Source organism: Chiloscyllium punctatum, chromosome 16 (genome assembly GCF_047496795.1).
Source record: "Chiloscyllium punctatum isolate Juve2018m chromosome 16, sChiPun1.3, whole genome shotgun sequence".
In the NCBI taxonomy this organism is placed as follows: domain Eukaryota; kingdom Metazoa; phylum Chordata; class Chondrichthyes; order Orectolobiformes; family Hemiscylliidae; genus Chiloscyllium; species Chiloscyllium punctatum.
The window spans coordinates 18,891,601-18,909,465 of record NC_092754.1 but is presented as its reverse complement, the minus strand read 5'-3'; the positions used below and the strand labels follow the sequence as shown (position 1 = coordinate 18,909,465).

The following is a 17,865-nucleotide window of genomic DNA, read 5'->3' as shown; positions in this document are numbered from 1 at the left end:
GGTTGGGATATCTAGTCAGTATGGATGGGTTGGACCGAAAGGTCTGTTTCCATGCTGTACATCTCTATAACTCTAAGGCATTTGTTAACTGGGGACCATTGTGAGTCAGTGAGCACAGCCTGATGGCTGAACAGGAATTAGATTGAGTTAAGACATATGCAGTGTTTGGAAAATCTGAAGTCTATGAATGGTATGGGATGAGTGATCAGCCAGACTTCTATTGGAATAGTCACGTTTAGTAGGAACACATGAGGTATGCATGACGTTATTGCATCATATTGAAGTGTTTTATTTCACAGAGAGTTAGGAAGAGGGAAACTTTACAACAGCTGAATGTTATAAGAAAGAAGTCTTCAATGGATTGTGAAGTGGTGGTGGATTACAGTTCATGCAGAGTCCAAGCTGATGTGGCAATGTGTTTTCTCACGCCCATGGTGTACTCTGGAGCTCTGGATCATGATGTCCAAGGTGCCAAACTTTTTCCCATCACATGACTGACCAGGAACTGTTCCCATCCTACTGCATCCCATTGGTGTATGTTGTAAGGATTTACAAGTTGATTCTTGGAACCTCTTTATGAACACATGTTTCTTGACCACCAAGACCTGGAGTGGGATTTGAACCCAGAGAATTGGGTTACTCAATACCCCAGAAGCGCAATAAGTATTAGAGGGTTATATATATCATAAATTTGTTTGGCTGTTGCTTTGTAGTTCCATCTAATAACCTAAGCCATGTTGGTTTTCCCTCTGGAATAATTTGATTAAATTGTAATACTGAGCATTCTCTCCGACGTCATTACCACGGTTATCAGTGATTTAGAAACTGGTGCATGGACCTATATAAACCACACAGAGACAAACTACTGCATCACACTACAAACAGAGCAATGCTACAGCTAAGATCATCTGCCTATTCTGATCAAGGGCAGATTTGATAATATTTAGACTGTGCCTAGGATCAAGGGGTTTGATTCTAAGAATGCAAGTGGAGAAGCTGTGGAGTTCCATATCTTAGTACATTGTTCTCGTATGTCTTGTGCATACAGTGCCTTAAGTTTAGTTAGTAAACTAACTAGCAATCTCTAACACTGAAACATTGTACTGACCTATCCTCCATGGTCTGTATTGTCATATTGATAGGCTGCTCTCCTTTGAGTTGCCAATCTCTTTCACAGCAGTGATATTCCACAGCTCGAGTCTTCATGCTCATCAATCTTTTCTACAAAAAGATGCCACAAAACACAGTTATTGACGAAAGACTCGCAACCTGCTTCATTGCCTCATTGTCCCTAATTGACTGGGTTTAGAGGATCCATGGTTAACAGTCTAGTGGCTACTGCACTAGCTATGATGGTGATACCTACTCCTTTAATCTCCTCTGGTCCCACCTCTTTCTCTAACTCATCATATCTCCACCTCCCAATCTCTGTCACTTGCTCCCTCCCTATCTCTGTCGTCTTTCTCTCCCTCTTTCTGTCACTATTTACTGTGGAAAAGGATATGGAAGATATAGACTGTAGGGAAATAGATGGTGACATCTTGCAAAATGTCCAGATTACAGAGGAGGAAGTGCTGGATGTCTTGAAACGGTTAAAAATGGATAAACCCCCAGGACCTGATCAGGTGTACCCGAGAACTTCCCGATCAGGTGGGAAGCTAGAGAAGTGCTTGCTGGGCCTCTTGCTGAGATATTTGTATCATCGATAGTCACAGGTGAGGTGCCGGAAGACTGGAGGTTGGCAAACCTGGTGCCACTGTTTAAGAAGGGCGGTAAGGACAAGCTAGGGAACTATAGACCAGTGAGCCTGACCTCGGTGGTGGGCAGGTTGCTGGAGGGAATCCTGAGGGACAGGATGTACATGTATTTGGAAAGGTAAGGACTGATTCGGGATAGTCAACATGGCTTTGTGTGTGGGAAATCATGTTTCACAAACTTGATTGAGTTTTTTGAAGAAGTAACAAAGAAGATTGATGAGGGCAGAGCAGTAGATGTGATCTATATGGACTTCAGTAAGGCGTTCGACAAGGTTCCCCATGGGAGACTGATTAGCAAGGTTAGATCTTATGGAATACAGGGAGAACTAGCCATTTGGATACAGAACTGGCTCAAAGGTAGAAGACAGAGGGTGGTGGTGGAGGGTTGTTTTCCAGACTGGAGGCCTCAGAACAGTGGAGTGCCACAAGGATCAGTGCTGGGCCCTCTACTTTTTGTCATTTACATAAATGATTTGGATGCGAGCATAAGAGGTACAGTTAGTAAGTTTGCAGATGACACCAAATTGGAGGTGTAGTGGACAGATTAAGGCAGGATCTGGACCAGATGGGCCAATGGGCTGAGAAGTGGCAGATGGAGTTTAATTCAGATAAATGCGAGGTGCTGCATTATGGGAAAGCAAATCTTAGCAGGACTTATACATTTAATGGAAAGGTCCTAGGGAGTGTTGCTGAACAAAGAGACCTTGGAGTGCAGGTTCATAGCTCCTTGAAAGTGGAGTCACAGGTAGATAAGATAGTGAAGAAGGCGTTTGGTATGTTTTCCTTTATTGGTCAGAGTATTGAGTACAGTAGTTGGGAGGTCACGTTGCGGCTGTACAGGACATTGATTAGGCCACTGTTGGAATATTGCGTGCAATTCTGGTCTCCTTCCTATCGAAAAAATGTTGTGAAACTTGAAAGGTTCAGAAAAGATTTACAAGGATGTTGCCAGGGTTGGAGGATCTGAGCTACTGGGAAAGGCTGAACAGGCTGGGGCTGTTTTCCCTGAAGCGTCGGAGGCTGAGGGGTGACCTTATAGAGGTTTACAAAATTATGAGGGGCATGGATAGGATAAATAGACAAAATCTTTTCCCTGGGGTTGGGGAGTCCAGAACTAGAGGGCATAGGTTTAGGGTGAGAGGGGAAAGATATAAAAGAGATGTAAGGGGCAACTTTTTCACGCACAGGGTGATACGTGTATGGAATGAGCTGCCAGAGGATGTGGTGGAGGCTGGTACAATTGCAACATTTAAGAGGCATTTGGATGGGTATATGAATAGGAAGGGTTTGGAGGGATATGGGCCGGGTGCTGGCAGGTGGGACTAGATTGGGTTGGGATATCTGGTCGGCATGGACAGGTTGGACCGAAGGGTCTGTTTCCATGCTGTACGTCTCTATGACTCTATGATCTTCTTTCTGCCTAACTTTGTAATCTCTTCTCTCCATTTCTATAGCCTCCTCCCTCCTTCTCTCTGGCAGATTCCGAAAGGATCTTAATCAAACAGGTCACTGGGCTGAAAAATGGCAGATGGAGTTCAATTTGGGTAAATGTGAGGTATTGCATTTTGGTCCAACAAACAAGGGTCGGGCTTATACAAATAATGATAGTGCCTTGGGTAGTGTTGTAGAACAGAGGGACCGAGGAGTGCAGGCACATAATTCTTCAAAGTTTGCATCACACTTAGACAGGTTAGTTAAAAAGGCATTTTGCACACTTGCCTTCATTACTCAGTCCTTTGAATAAAGGAGTTGGGAAATCACGTTGAGGTTGCACAGGACATTGTGAGGCCTCTTCTGGAATATTGTGTCCAGTTCTGGTTGCCCAGTTATAAGAAGGATATTATTAAGCTGGAGAGGGCTCAGAAGAGATTTACCAGGATGTTGCCAGGTATGGAAAAGGTTTGAGTTATAAAGAAAGGCTGGATAGACTTGGACTTTTTTCACTGGAGCATAGGAAATTGAGAGGCGATTTGATAGAAGTTTATAAAATACTGAGAGGTATAGATAGAATTAATGGTAGTTGTCTTTTCCGTAGGATGGGGGATTTCATGGCAAGGGACAAATGTTTAAGCTGAAAGGAGAGAGATTTTAATAAAGTTGTAAAAGGCAAATTATTTACACAGAGGGTGGTTTGTCTGAGGAAATGGTGGGTGCAGGTACAATCTCAACATTTAAAAGACATTTGGATAGATACATGAAAGGAAAGGTTTGGAGGGATAGGCGTCAGGTTGGCAAGTCAGACAAGTTGAGTTTGGGATTGTATTCAGCATAGTCTGGTCGGACTGAAGGGTCTGTTTCTATGCTGTATGACTCTCTGACCTCTTCTCCATCTCTCTCTCTATCTCTGCAATCTCCTCCTTCCCCATCCCTTAACTTCCTCGCTCCCTATCTCCATGACCTCCTTCAGTGCTGCAAATCTTTGAGATCTCCACACTCCTCAGGGTTTGGCTTCTTGATCATTTCATGATTGTCATTCTTCCTCTATTGACAGCCATGCTTCCTGCTCTGGAATTCCTTCAGTCAGCATTCATTGGCCACCTCTAGCTGCTCTGGAGTGGGTTAGCGGTGAGCTGCCTCCTTGAACTACTGTAGTCCTTGTGGTGTAGGTACATCCACTGTTCTGTTAGGAAGGAATCTCCAGGATCTTAATCCAGTGACAGTGAAGGAACAGCAACTTAGTTCTGATAATACATGTGAAATGGGGGTTTGGGATTTTTTTGTCATGTTAAAGATGCACTACGAAGACAGGTAATTGTTGGTGGTCATCGTTTCATGTTGAGTTTTTGTTGCTGGTCAGCAGGAGTGAATCAGACTGGCAAGTTATCTCAGAGCAAGGTAGGCAGATAATTCCCTGACAGGCAAGATGACCATAGCACATGTTCATGCCCCTTTGAACACCTGTCTTCCGACACATGCAATGGATAGTTGTCCTTGAACTTGATGTGATTTCTAACACTGCAATTGTGTGATGGATATGTCCAATTAAAATCGATCCTTTGAACAGTCATTCATAGATAAAGGGAGGCACGGTGGCTCAGTGGTTCAATTCCTGCCTCAGGCGACTGTCTGTGTGGAGTCTGCATGGGTTTCCTCCGGGTGGTCCAGTTTCCTCCCACAGTCCAAAGATGTGCAGGTCAGGTGAATATTGTCAGGGTGGGGAAGGCTGTGATTGGTCCTCCTGCTCCTCGGCCATTGTCGATGGATGTGCTTAGGTGCCGACTGAGATTACCCTGATGAGGAAGCCTGCCAGTGCCAACCCACACCTGCCTGCACCTCTTGCTAGGACTGGCCCCAAGGAGCTCACACCCCCCTTGCTATTTACTCAGGCCTTCCTCACTAGCTGCTGATTTGGGCTTTCTGCTGTCCCAGGCCGATCGGAAAGCTGTTGTGAAACTTGAAAGGGTTCAGAAAAGATTTACAAGGATGTTGCCAGGGTTGGAGGATTTGAGCTATAGGGAGAGACTGAACAGGCTGGGGCTGTTTGCCCTGGAGCGTTGGAGGCTGAGGGGTGACCTTATAGAGGTTTACAAAATTATGAAGGGTATGGATAGGATAAATAGACAAAGTCTTTTCCCCTGGGGTCAGAGAGTCCAGAGCTAGAGGACATAGGTTTAGGGTGAGCGAGGAAAGATATAAAAGAGATCTAAGGGGCAACTTTTTCACGCACAGGGTGATATGTGTATGGAATGAGCTGCCAGAGGATGTGGTGGAGGCTGGTACAATTGCAACATTTAAGAGGCATTTGGATGGGTATATGAATAGGAAGGGTTTGGAGGGATATGGGCTGGGTTCTGGCAGGTGGGACTAGATTGGGTTGGGATATCTGGTCAGCATGGACAGGTTGGACCGAATGGTCTGTTTCCATGCTGTACATCTCTATGACTCTATGAATGGCCAGCTTTCAGACGGACCTCCTGCAGCTGCTGGAGGCAGAATCCTGGCAGAGGTGGCATTGCCATCCGTTTTCCTGCCAGTGGACAGGGTCTTTGCTACCGTCCACCCTCCCTCTTCTCTTTTCTCCTCCACTTGTCCTCCCTCTGGCTCCACCTTTGCTGTGTTTTCCTTTCAGAGCTTTTCACTTTTCATTAACTCACTGCAGCCAATTAGCCGAGTGACATGGAGAGCAGACAGAAAATTGGCTCTGTCATCTGCTCTGTGCAGACAAGAGCCAGCTCAGCTCACTCGCAAACACTGTCCAGTCCAGGTCTATTAATTACAACAGATTGAATGAGGCATGAAAATCCTCATAATTGCACTCATCACAATTTGTTTTGAAGCTCAATTTGTTTTTCTAATGAATTTTGGTTTTTTTTGGGTTGGAAGATACACCGTCCCTTCCTCCCACTCTGTACAGTGTGACACCACCTACCCTCATAACCTTCATTGGTAAAATAACAGGCCCTTTTCCATGGATTTAATTGTGTGAAGTTTCTTCTGTCTGTCTCCTTCAATATTTTTGTTCAATGCATGTCCTACCAGGCCAGTAACTCCTGTGAAATTGACACCTAGTGGGATGGGCCTGCTTCATCATTGGTGCAGTGCTAGCTACTGCCTTGCGAGGGGGTTAGCTCACTTGGCTGGATGGCTGGTTTGCACTACAGAGTGATGCCAACAGCGGGGTTCAATTCCTGCACTGGCTGAGATAACCATGAAGTTGCTGCCTCCTCAACCTCGGCCCTCACCTGAAGCACCTTCATGTTAAACTCACCACCAGTCCTCCCTCTCTAATGAGCCCTCTGGGGAGTATGGCCTCCTGCAAGCAGACTGTCTGCACGGTCAGCACAAGATTGAGCCAACTGGCATCAAAGAGGTTTCTGTCAATAATGGGTGCCAGTGCTGTGTCAGCCGGTGGGAGAGGGGTTGGACAGTGGATGCCAGTGTTGTGTTACACACAGGGGGAGGGAATAGTTTGAACAGTGGGTGCCATATCATTCTGAGATAGTGGGAGCTAACTCTGTGTGATCTACCAAAGGGTTAAACAATATTTCTAAAATTGACCATCCATCAGCAAACTGAAATATTTAGCGGGAAGGGATTAAATTACGTGAAATTAGTTGCATTTGTCAGTCACTGAGCTGGGCCTTTCTGCGGCAGTTTTCCTTGGTATTCAGTTTAATTGCTATCAGGCTTGGTCACAGATTCCATTGTAAGCTGATGGGTAAATTAACTCCCTCTGAATTGCATTCACTTAGTGTCTCATTTAAACCCATTTTCCAATTGTTTTCCCCCTTTTAAATCCAATGACCTCCCCCCAGTCTCTTGTCTCGACCTTGCTATCTTTCTGATATTCCACCCTGAAGCAGGACTTTAAAAGAAAAGATTTTTAAAGCTACGGGTTTGAACTGGTGTCTTGTGCCCCCTTGCTTCCACTTCTCCCATTCCCCTCACACTCTCCTTCTCCACTCGCTTTAGATTACAGCGACTGACTGATGGGCATGCTTCTGATACTCTGTCTATCAGTGCTGCAAACAGTGTCGCCTCAGGCAGGCTTGACTGCCCTTGTCACTCTTTGTACTTTGACTCTCTTTCACTTTTCATTGAAACTACTGAGGAGACCCGAAAGATCTCCAGAAACCTCGTTTGGATCCAATAAGTCACTCGGTGTAGTCTATTACTTTTGCCCGGCGGGGGTTATAGTGCACTTCCAATAGTGAGCTTGCAGAGAGACAGAGAGAACACAGAGCGAACTTTCAACCTTAATCAAAATCATTTGCCAACAGCTCCCAGTTCTTCACACCACACAGCAGCTAGGAATTGTCCTCGACTCTTTAGAATACAAAGCGAGTAAAACTCTTTCATTACAAATCACAGATGGAGGGAGAACAGATGTTACTGTCACTCAGTGTATATTAAAGTAAATTTACAGCACAATGACTAAATAAAAGGATCTTCCATTCACTGGTAGTTCAGAATTGTATTAAATTGCCTCCCTTCTTTCTAACCACACGTTAATTTTAAAAATTCTTGCTCATAGTCCATTTGGTCATTTTCTTTAGATTCCCTACAGTGTGGAAACAGGCCCTTCGGCCCAACAAGCCCACACCGACCCTCCGAAGGGCAACCCACCCAGACCCATTCCCCTACATTTACCCCTTCACCTAACACTACAGGCAATTTAACATGGTCAATTCACCTAACCCGCACATTTTTGGACTGTGGGAGGAAACTGGAGCACCCAGACGAAACCCACGCAGACACGGGGAAAATGTGCAAACTCCACACAGTCAGTCGCCTGACACGGGAATTGAACCCGGGTCTCTGGCACTGTGAGGCAGCAGTGCTAACCACTGTGCCACCGTGCCACCCAATGCCTGCTGCACCACCTCCTAACCACCCTTTCCACAAATACTAACACAGTCAAACAGCCTTTCGGAGTTGTCTATCTTTATAAAATTTATATTTGAGGTAAACATGCAGCCAAGCTCTGCTACCTGCTCCTCACTGAGAAGTCTATCCTGCGTGCCATAAATTCATACAGGTCAAAAAAGGCCCTTCAGCCTTTGTACACTAATCCCACTTTCAGCACTTGGACCATAGCCTTGAACGTCATGTTATTTCAAGTGCTCATGCATTGTTTTTTTAAAAAGGTTGTGAGGTTTCCTGCCTTTACTAGCTTCCCAGGCAATCCATCCCAGGTTCCCACCAGCCTCCAGGTGAATTTTGTTTCCCTCAAATCCCTTCTAAACCTCCTGTCTTTCGCCTAATGGTTGTGCCTCCTCATGCTATTGGGCTGATCAAGTGGGGGCAACAAAGCAGCTGAGCCCAGGATGTGTGCCCGCACTCAAACAACGACACATCCAGTGGTACTGAGGCCAAATGCAAGGTATTTTGTTTCAGACGATGTTGAACCCGGATGGGTTTCGTCTGGGTGCTCCGGTTTCCTCCCACAGTCCAAAAATGTGCGGGTTAGGTGAATTGGCCATGCTAAATTGCCTGTAGTGTTTAGGTGAAAGGGTAAGTGTAGGGGAATGGGTCTGGGTGGGTTGCCCTTCGGCAGGTCGGTGTGGACTTGTTGGGCCGAAGGGCCTGTTTCCACACTGTAAATAATCTTAAAAAAAAATGACCAAATGGACTGTGAGCAAGAATTTTTAAAATTAAGGTGTGGTTAGAAAGAAGGGAGGCAATTTAATCCAAAATTACTAATTCTTCAGTCACTTTTGAATGATAGTTGAATTTTGTAACCAGCATCACCAGGCTGTACATATGAAGTGTTAGAAAGTACAACTTTGAGACAAACCATTTGGTGTAGCAAGTTCATGTTGATGCTTATGCTTCATATCAGCCTCCTCCCAGCCCTCAACGTCAAATCCCTTTAACATAATCTTCAATTTTGTTCTCTCTCATGTTTATCCAGCTCCCCATAAATACTTATGCTCCAGCCTGTGGTAGTAAATTCCATATTCTCAACACTCTCTTAAGTAAAGAGTTCCTCCTGAATTCCTTCTTGGATGGATGAATGAATGAATGAATGAATGAATGAATGCCTTTTATAAATGGCCCTTACGCATGCCCACAAGTGGAAACATCTTCTCCACGCTTACCTTATTAAACTTAATCATAATCTTGAAGACCACCAGCCAATCACATCTCAGACTCCTTTTTCTGGAGAAAAGAGCCTGTGCAATCTTTCCTGCCAGTATCTTCCCAGCTGCGGTATCATCCTTGTAAATCTTTTCTTCACCACCTCCCATGCCTCACTTTTGTGCCCAACATGTAGATCACAACTATTCGCAGTACTCAAAGTGTGGACCAACCAATGTTCTATTCAGGTTCAACATAACTTTTCTGCTTTTCAGTTTGAATCCTCTGGAAACCCAGCTAATTCTTTGCTTTTTCTCGTGGCCTTGGTAACGTCTATAACTATATTTAATAATTTGTATGTCTATATCCCCAGATTCCTCTGTTCCTCTACCTCATTTAGATAGTAATTTTTCAAGTAATATATGACTCCTCATCCCTCTTCCCAAATGTATTGCCTCACACTTATCTATGTTGAAGTTCATTTTCCAATTATAGTTCATTCTGCCAGTTTATTAATGTCTTCCTACTGGAGCCCCCCCCCCAACCCCCCCCTCCCCCCCCGCCCCTGCAGTATTAACAACACACCGTAATTCAGTGTACTTTGTAAATTTGAAATTTTTCTTTCCAATTTCTGAGTTCAAATTATTTATGCAATAGTGAATAACGCGGTATCAGTCCTGATTTTTCTGCAGCACCGTTTCCACTGTTTTAAAAATGGGAACGACCTTTAACCCTTCCTATTATGCTTTTTGTTTTGTTGCCAGCTTGCTATCCTTTGAGTTTTATCCCTGTTAGAAATCCACTGACCTAAGCCATAAATCTACCATGCAATTCTTACTGAGGGATCTTTGAGATCTAAATATATTATATTCATGACATTACCCTTGTATATCCTTATTGTTACTTTAAATAATTCATTAAGGTACATCAAGGATGGCCCTTTCTTTTGGGACCCTGCCGAGTACTCTCCCTAGATGCTTCTCTGTTGTAGCTTTTATGAAAAATTTGATGATCTTTCCAATTTCTGGTGTTGCAAATTAGTCTATAATTTCCTGAGTTTGTTCTAGTTTCCTTTAAATATAGAGAAATCACATAAATTGTCTGTCAATCCTCTGGCACTGTTCTATTTTCCATTGATGTTTCTTTTAATGTGCGTGTAATAGTGTCTCTGCTATTACTTCCCCAATTATTTTTAGCACACTTGGATATGATCCACCCAGAACAAGGGAGAAATTTGATTTGTTGAACAATCAAACTCCTCTTTCTTTCTTAAATGTTGTAAGCTAAACAGAACCCCCTACACCAAAGGAAGGAGGGAATTTGTATCTACACAGCACCTTTCACAACCTGAGAGTCTCCAAAAGTGGTTTACAGTCAATGAAATAGCTCTGAGTGAGTCACGATTGGAATGTAACAGTTAACTTATTCATAATAAGGTCCTACAAACAGCAATGTGTTCATAACCAAATAATCTGTCATGGGTGGGGGAATAAATATTAAATGTACACCACAGAGAATCCCTTGATCCTTTTTGAATAGCTCCATTGGGAGCCCTAACATCTGTCTGAGAGGGCAAACTAGGCTTCAGTTTAACAGCTCATTGAAAAGTCAACACATCTGACAGTGTAGTATCAGAAATAAGGTGGGTGAACTTAAGGCGTGGATCGGTACTTGGGACTACGATGTTGTGGCCATCACGGAAACGTGGATAGAAGAGGGACAGGAATGGTTGTTGCAGGTTCCTGGTTACAGATGTTTCAGTAAGATTAGGGAGGGTGGTAAAAAAGGAGGGGGGGGGGGGTGGCGTTGCTAATTAGAAATGGTATAACGGCTGCAGAAAGGCAGTTCGAGGGGGATCTCCCTTTGGAGGTAGCATGGGCTGAAGTCAGAAACAGGAAAGGAGCAGTCATCTTGTTGGGTGTTTACTATAGGCCCCCCAATAGCAGCAGAGATGTGGAGAAACAGATTGGGAAACAGATTTTGGAAAGGTGCAGAAGCCACAGGGTAGTAGTCATGGGCGATTTCAACTTCCCAAATATTGTTTGGAAGCTCTTTAGATCAAGTAGATTGGATGGGGCAGTGTTTGTGCAGTGTGTCCAGGAAGCTTTTCTAACTCAGTATGTAGATTGTCCAACCAGAGGGGAGGCCATATTGGATTTGGTACTTGGTAATGAACCGGGACAAGTTAGTGGGTGAGCATTTTGGTGATGGTGACCACAATTCTGTGACTTTCACCTTGGTTATGGAGAGAGATAGGTGCGTGCAACAGGGTAGGTTTTACAATTGGGGAAGGGTAAATACGATGCTGCAAGACAGGATCTGAGGAGCATAAGTTGGGAGCATAGGCTTTCAGGGGAGGATGTCGTTGAAATGTGGAACTTTTTCAAGGAACAGATACGACATGTCCTTGATATGTATGTACCTGTCAGGCAGGAAAGAGATGGTCGTGTGAGGGAACCTTGGTTGACGAGGGAGGTTGAATGTCTTGTAAAGAGGAAGAAGGAGGCTTACATAAGGTTGAGGAAACAAGGTTCAGACAGAGCAGTGGAGGGATACAGGATAGCCAGGAGGGAGCTGAAGAAAGGGATTAGGAGAGCTAAGAGAGGGCATGAAAAATCTTTGGTAGGTAGGATCAAGGATAACTCCAAGGCCTTTTATGCGTATGTGAGAAACCTGAGAATGATGAGAATGAGGGTAGGTCCGATCAAGGATAGTAGTGGGAGACTGTGTATTGAGTCAGAAGAGATAGGAGAGGGCTTGAATGAGTACTTTCTTCAGTATTTACAAATGAGAGGGACCATATTGTTGAAGAGGAGAGTATGAAACGGACTGGTAAGCTAGAGAAGATACTTGTTAGGAAGGGAAGATGTGTTGGGCATTTTGAAAAACTTGAGGATAGACAAGTCCCCCGGGCCTGATGGGATATATCCTAGGATTATGTGGGAAGCAAGAGAGGAAATTGCAGAACCGTTGGCAATGATCTTTTTGTCTTCACTGTCAATGGGGGTGGTGCCAGGGGACTGGAGAGTGGCAAATGTTGTGCCCCTATTCAAAAAAGGGAATAGGGATAACCCCGGGAATTACAGGCCAGTTAGTCTTACTTCGGTGGTAGGCAAAGTAATGGAAAGGGTACTGAGGGATAGGATTTATGAGTATCTGGAAAAGACACTGCTTGATCAGGGACAGCCAGAACGGATTTGTGAGGGGTAGGTCTTGCCTTATAAGTCTTATTGAATTCTTTGAGGAGGTGACCAAGCATGTGGATGAGGGTAGAGCAGTGGATGTAGTGTATATGGATTTTAGTAAGGCATTTGATAAGGTTCCCCATGGTAGGCTTATGCGGAAAGTCAGGAGGCATGGGATAGTGGGAAGTTTGGCCAGTTGGATAGAGAACTGGCTAACCGGTCGAAGTCAGAGAGTGGTGGTAGATGGTAAATATTCAGCCTGGAGCCCAGTTACAAGTGGAGTTCCGCAGGGATCAGTTCTGGGTCCTCTGCTGTTTGTAATTTTTATTAATGACTTGGAAGAGGGAGTCGAAAGGTAGGTCAGTAAATTTGCAGACGATACGAAGATTGGTGGAGTTGTGGATAGTGAGGAGGGCTGTTGTCGGCTCCAAAGGGACTTAGATATGATGCAGAGCTGGGCTGAGGAGTGGCAGATGGAGTTCAACCCTGTCAAGTGTGAGGTTGTCCATTTTGGAAGGACAAACAAGAATGCGGAATACAGGGTTAACGGTAGGGTTCTTAGTAAGGTGGAGGAGCAGAGTGATCTTGGGGTCTATGTTCATAGATCTTTGAAATTGCCACTCGGGTGGATAGAGCTTGTAAGAAGGCCTATGGTGTATTAGCGTTCATTAGCAGAGGGATTGAATTCAAGAATCGTGAGGTGATGTTGCAGCTGTACAGGACCTTGGTAAGGCCACATTTGGAGTACTGTGTGCAGTTCTGGTCACCTCACTTTAGGAAAGATGTGGAAGCTTTGGAGAGGGTGAAGAGGAGATTTACCAGGATGTTGCCTGGAATGGAGAATAGGTCGTACGAGGATAGGTTGAGAGTGCTAGGCCTTTTCTCATTGGAACGGAGAAGGATGAGGGGTGACTTGATAGAGGTTTATAAGACGATCAGGGGAATAGATAGAGTAGACAGTCAGAGACTTTTTCCCCGGGTACAACAGAGTGTTACAAGGGGACATAAATTTAAGGTGAAGGGTGAAAGGTATAGGAGGGTGTCAGGGGTAGGTTCTTTACCCAGAGAGTGGTGGGGGCATGGAATGCGCTGCCTGTGGGAGTGGCAGAGTCAGAATCATTTGGTGACCTTTAAACGGCAGTTGGATAGGTACATGGATAGGTACTTAAGCTAGGACAAATGTTTGGCACAACATCGTGGGCCGAAGGGCCTGTTCTGTGCTGTATTGTTCCCTCCCTACTGCACAAGGAATGTCAGCCTGGACTACATGCTCAGTGGGGTCTGAACCCATAAATCTCTGACTGAGAAGTGAGAGAGCAACCCACTGACCATGGCTAACATAACCATTTGCATTAGGCTGGGAGAAATTTGTTGGCAGTTCCAGAGAAGTATGTTTGCGGGTGGGGACAGCACAAAACTTCCAATCCAGAACAGATTTCAAATTTTGAGGTTTGGCATCTTTAACAAGTATTGCACAAAGATTGTGGACAAATGACTGAGATGACATTCAAGCCCCACAGCTGTGCAATGACCTTTCTGTATGTTTTGTGAGCTGGAATGTACCCCACTACAGGACATGCAATAACTGGTGATATGGATACACGTGTGGTAGCAATTTTGTACAGTTAGATTCCACATACTGAGATGGATTGCTGCACTGGTTGAGGGAGCAATATGAGGGTCAAGTCTGAATATTTAATATTGAACTGAAGTGAGACATTGACTGAGTCCCCTTACAGAAATGATAGCCCTTCTGACAACATAATACTCCAACAGTCCTAACTCTCTGAAACTGCAGCATTCCTTCAGTACAGTCCCCTCCAACCTTGCAAAACTTCCTGATGCTGTTCTTCAAAGAATGGAGCATTTTAGTTTAGTTCTGCTTGTCTGACAGTGCAGACTCCACTCAAAACTTCTCAGATATTTCAGAACTCCCTTAGAACCGCTCCTCAGACTGTGCAGGGTACAGGTTATAGACAAGATAAATGCAGGCAGAATGTTCCCAATGAACAGTGGTTAGCACTGCTGCCTCACAGTGCTAGAGACCTGGGTTCAATTCCCGCCTCAGGCGACTGACTGTGTGGAGTTTGCACATTCTCCCCGTGTCTGTGAGGGTTTGCTCCAGGTGCTCTGCTTTCCTCCCACAGTCCAAAAATGTGCGGGTTAGGTGAATTGACCATGTTAAATTGCGCTTCGGAGGATTGGTGTGGGCTTGTTGGTCCGAAGGGCCTGTTTCCACACTGTAAGTAATCTAAGAACAGGGGTAACAGTTTAAGGATACGGGATAAGCCATTTTGGATAGAGGTGAAGAGAAGTACTTCCTCAACACTTCCTGTCCAATAGAGCAGTGCTCCCTCATCACTGTCCCTCTGACAGTGCAACATTCCTTCTGTACTAATAGAAAGCAAAGCACTGCAGACGCTGGAGAACTGAAACAAAAACCGAAATTGTTGGAGAAACTCAGCAGGCCTGGCAGCAGCTGTGGGAAGAAGGCAGAGTCAATGTTTTGAGTCTGATGACCCTTCATCAGAACTCCTCTCTGATAGTGTACAGCTCCCAGTTCTGCACAGGATTGTAAAGCTCTTGACAGTGTTCTTACTGAGCCAACCTAACAGTAAGATTGCATCGAAACACATCACTGACAAGTGACATTGAGAGAACAGATAAACTAAGGCATCCCTTTCCCTCTTTATGACCTTAAACACAGGGAGATAACAAACATACTATCATCAGTCACTAGCCCTTTTAGTGAGGAAACTCTTGATTCATCCGACAGTGTTCAAATGCCTCCTGAAGTAAATCTTTGATGGAGAGTAATGTATGATAGTTGCCTGAATCTGGCCCCATTGGCTTCATAAATCCCCAGGCCCTGCCAAGGACTGAAAGTGTATCTGGGTGGGAATGAGCGAAGCTGAGTCAGTTGGCCTTTGTCACATTGTTGAGTGGTGAAGTGATCCCACACACCAACCATTCACAGCTTGCATTTTAAACGATGTTTTAATAACATCACAATCAACAAAAAGGCTGTGGAATTTTATCCTCGAACAGCAGGCTGATATTCCATGAGAATCCTATGTAAATAATAAGTGAGTAAAAACTGGATTACCGGTGGTTAAAGGGAGACTTCCTTTTGACGTTTTTGTACGAGTGTCAATTTTCAAACTGGGAGAAAAAAATTCATAAACTTAAAAATGATTTAATCTAATCTACCCCTCCTCTCCTGAAGGTGCTGTCTCCCCCTGGAGTACAGCTCCCCCTCCTCTCCTGAAGGTGCTGTCTCCCCCTGGAGTACAGCTCCCCCTCCTCTCCTGAAGGTGCTGCCTCTCCCTGGGGTACAGTTCCCCCTCCCCTCATTTTGAGTTTAGGTCCTCAAACTGTTGGTGGAAGAGATGCTGAGTTACATTATGAGGGAGCTGGGTCAATCTCTCCCCTAGGTCTGTATCTCTATAAAAGTCCATCCACCTCTGTTCCCTAGTATTTCCCCTCTCCAGCCCTCTTCTTACTGACCCCCACAGTGAGACTCCCTCTTTAGCAGTAGCACATGTAAGTGGAACAGATAGTTTGTTGTTTGTGTGGGTTAAGTAATGGTCCCTGTGGGATTAGCACTCCCTGAGGCTGTTGGCTCTGAAGTTGCCAGAATTAATTACTTTTTCTCTCTCAAAAAATGACTATCTCGCAGGGAAAGTGCAAGATGCCCTGAGGGTGATTTGAGACTCTGTGTTTATTCTTACCTCCTGGATTTATCTCAAACACCATCCTCCCCAGCCCACGAAGCAGCTAACATCCCAGTCTGGAGAAAGTTCTGGGAGCAGAGCCTTGATCAGTGAGCAAACCAACTCCATCCACCTCCTGTAATCACTGCAGGCTGTTTATAATTTCTGAGCAGCCCTGTCAGTCTGTGTGATTGACAACTGAGCTGGTCAGAGCTCCCACTCCCCTCCCCCTCCTCCTCCTCCCTGCTTCCTCCCTCCCCCACCCCTCCCTGATCCGATAAAACATTACAGATGTTGCACAGTTTTTCATTTTTATTCAGAAACAGTTGACCTTGCTTTCTACGTTTCCAAAGGGAAAAGGAAAATGAGTGAACCAATGCAAGCATATTCTTTTTTAAAGTAAAATTCCCTTCCCTATTTGTGGATTGCGTGTGTTTAATGGGATCACTCGCTTCTAATTTGATGTCAAGTTGGCCTCCTATAATGCTGTCTGTGTTTGATCATTGTGTTGACACTGCCACCGTGAGGACAGGTTGTGTGGATAGGGATTTGAAATTTTGATACAAGTGATGATTTTCCACTGCAACTTGAGGTCAGTGTTAAGTGTGCCTCACTCTGAGCTCCGTCTCACTTTGGTCAGTCATAGGGTCCGAAAGCACAGCAAGAGACCCTTCAGCCCATCACGCCCACACCAGTCTTCAAACATCTATTTCCAAGCACTTAACTCATAGACTTGCATGATTTAGCATTTCAAACAATCCTCTAAATACTTTTTAACTGTTGTGATGGTTCCTGCCTCTATGACCCTTTCATTCACCAAGTTCCAGATATCCTCTGAGTAAAAAAACAAATCTTCTTTAAATCCCCTCTAAACTTCCTGCCCTTTACCTTAAATCTGTGTCCCCTGGTTATTGATCCCTCTATTAAGAGGAAAATGTTTCTTCCAATCTACCTTATGTATACCCTTGATAATTTTGTACACCTCAATCAGGTCCTCCCTCAACATTCTCTGCTCTTAGGGAAATAACTCCAACCTGTCTGGTCTCTCTCCTTAGCTGAATCACTCCAGTGCAGGTAATATCCTGGTAAATATCCTCCACACCCTCCCCAGTGTAACCGTGTCCTTCCTATTGTGTGGCAATTAGAACTGCACACAGCACTCCCAGCTGTGGCCGAACTAATATTATACACTGCTCCATCATAATCACCTTGCTCTTGTATTCAATTCCTCATCTAATAAAGCCAAATATCCTATTTGATTTGATTTATTATTGTCAGATGTATCTGAGTACAGTGAAAAATTTTGTTTTGCAAGCTGTACAGGCAGATCATGACATACAAGGACATCCAGATCATAGGGTGTTTAAACAGAGCAAGGCATGTAGACAATGGATATATGCTGCCTTGAACACCTTATACATCAGTCTGTTGCCTTCAAACATATCAAGGTTGCTGTGATCTTCTGTACTTCCCAGGGTTCTACTATTCAGCATGTACTCCCTTGTCTTGTTAGTCCTCCAAAAATGCATTATCTCTCAATTTTCAGAATTACATTCCACTTGACATTGTTCTGCCCATCTGACCAGCCCTTCTATATTCTGCTCTTGCCCTCACTATTAACTATGAACCAAATTTCAGTCTGCTGTAAACTTACTGATCAAACCTCCAATGTTCATATCCAGATCATTA

The 17,865-nt window shown here is 44.5% G+C and overlaps 1 protein-coding gene and 1 long non-coding RNA gene across 8 annotated transcripts in view; one reads left to right on the top strand and one right to left on the bottom strand.

Moving 5' to 3' along the window:
- The window catches only part of LOC140487011 (paired box protein Pax-7), a 159,558-nt gene that overhangs the window by 114,065 nt on the left and 27,628 nt on the right, over positions 1-17,865 (top strand). The window contains exon 8 of one of the 7 annotated variants that reach the window (XM_072586372.1): positions 7,013-7,244. The exons of the other annotated variants lie outside the window; for them this stretch is intronic. Coding sequence (XP_072442473.1) covers positions 7,013-7,042 — 30 coding nt within the window. The 3' untranslated portion in view covers positions 7,043-7,244. Of the gene's footprint in view, positions 1-7,012; positions 7,245-17,865 lie in introns of those variants that run through there. 7 annotated transcript variants of the gene reach the window in all.
- On the bottom strand, positions 277-16,302 carry LOC140487012 (uncharacterized). The gene is made up of 3 exons (XR_011962694.1): positions 16,195-16,302; positions 1,109-1,221; positions 277-605 (listed from the first exon to the last, which is right to left on the bottom strand). It is a non-coding gene; the product is annotated as an uncharacterized lncRNA (long non-coding RNA).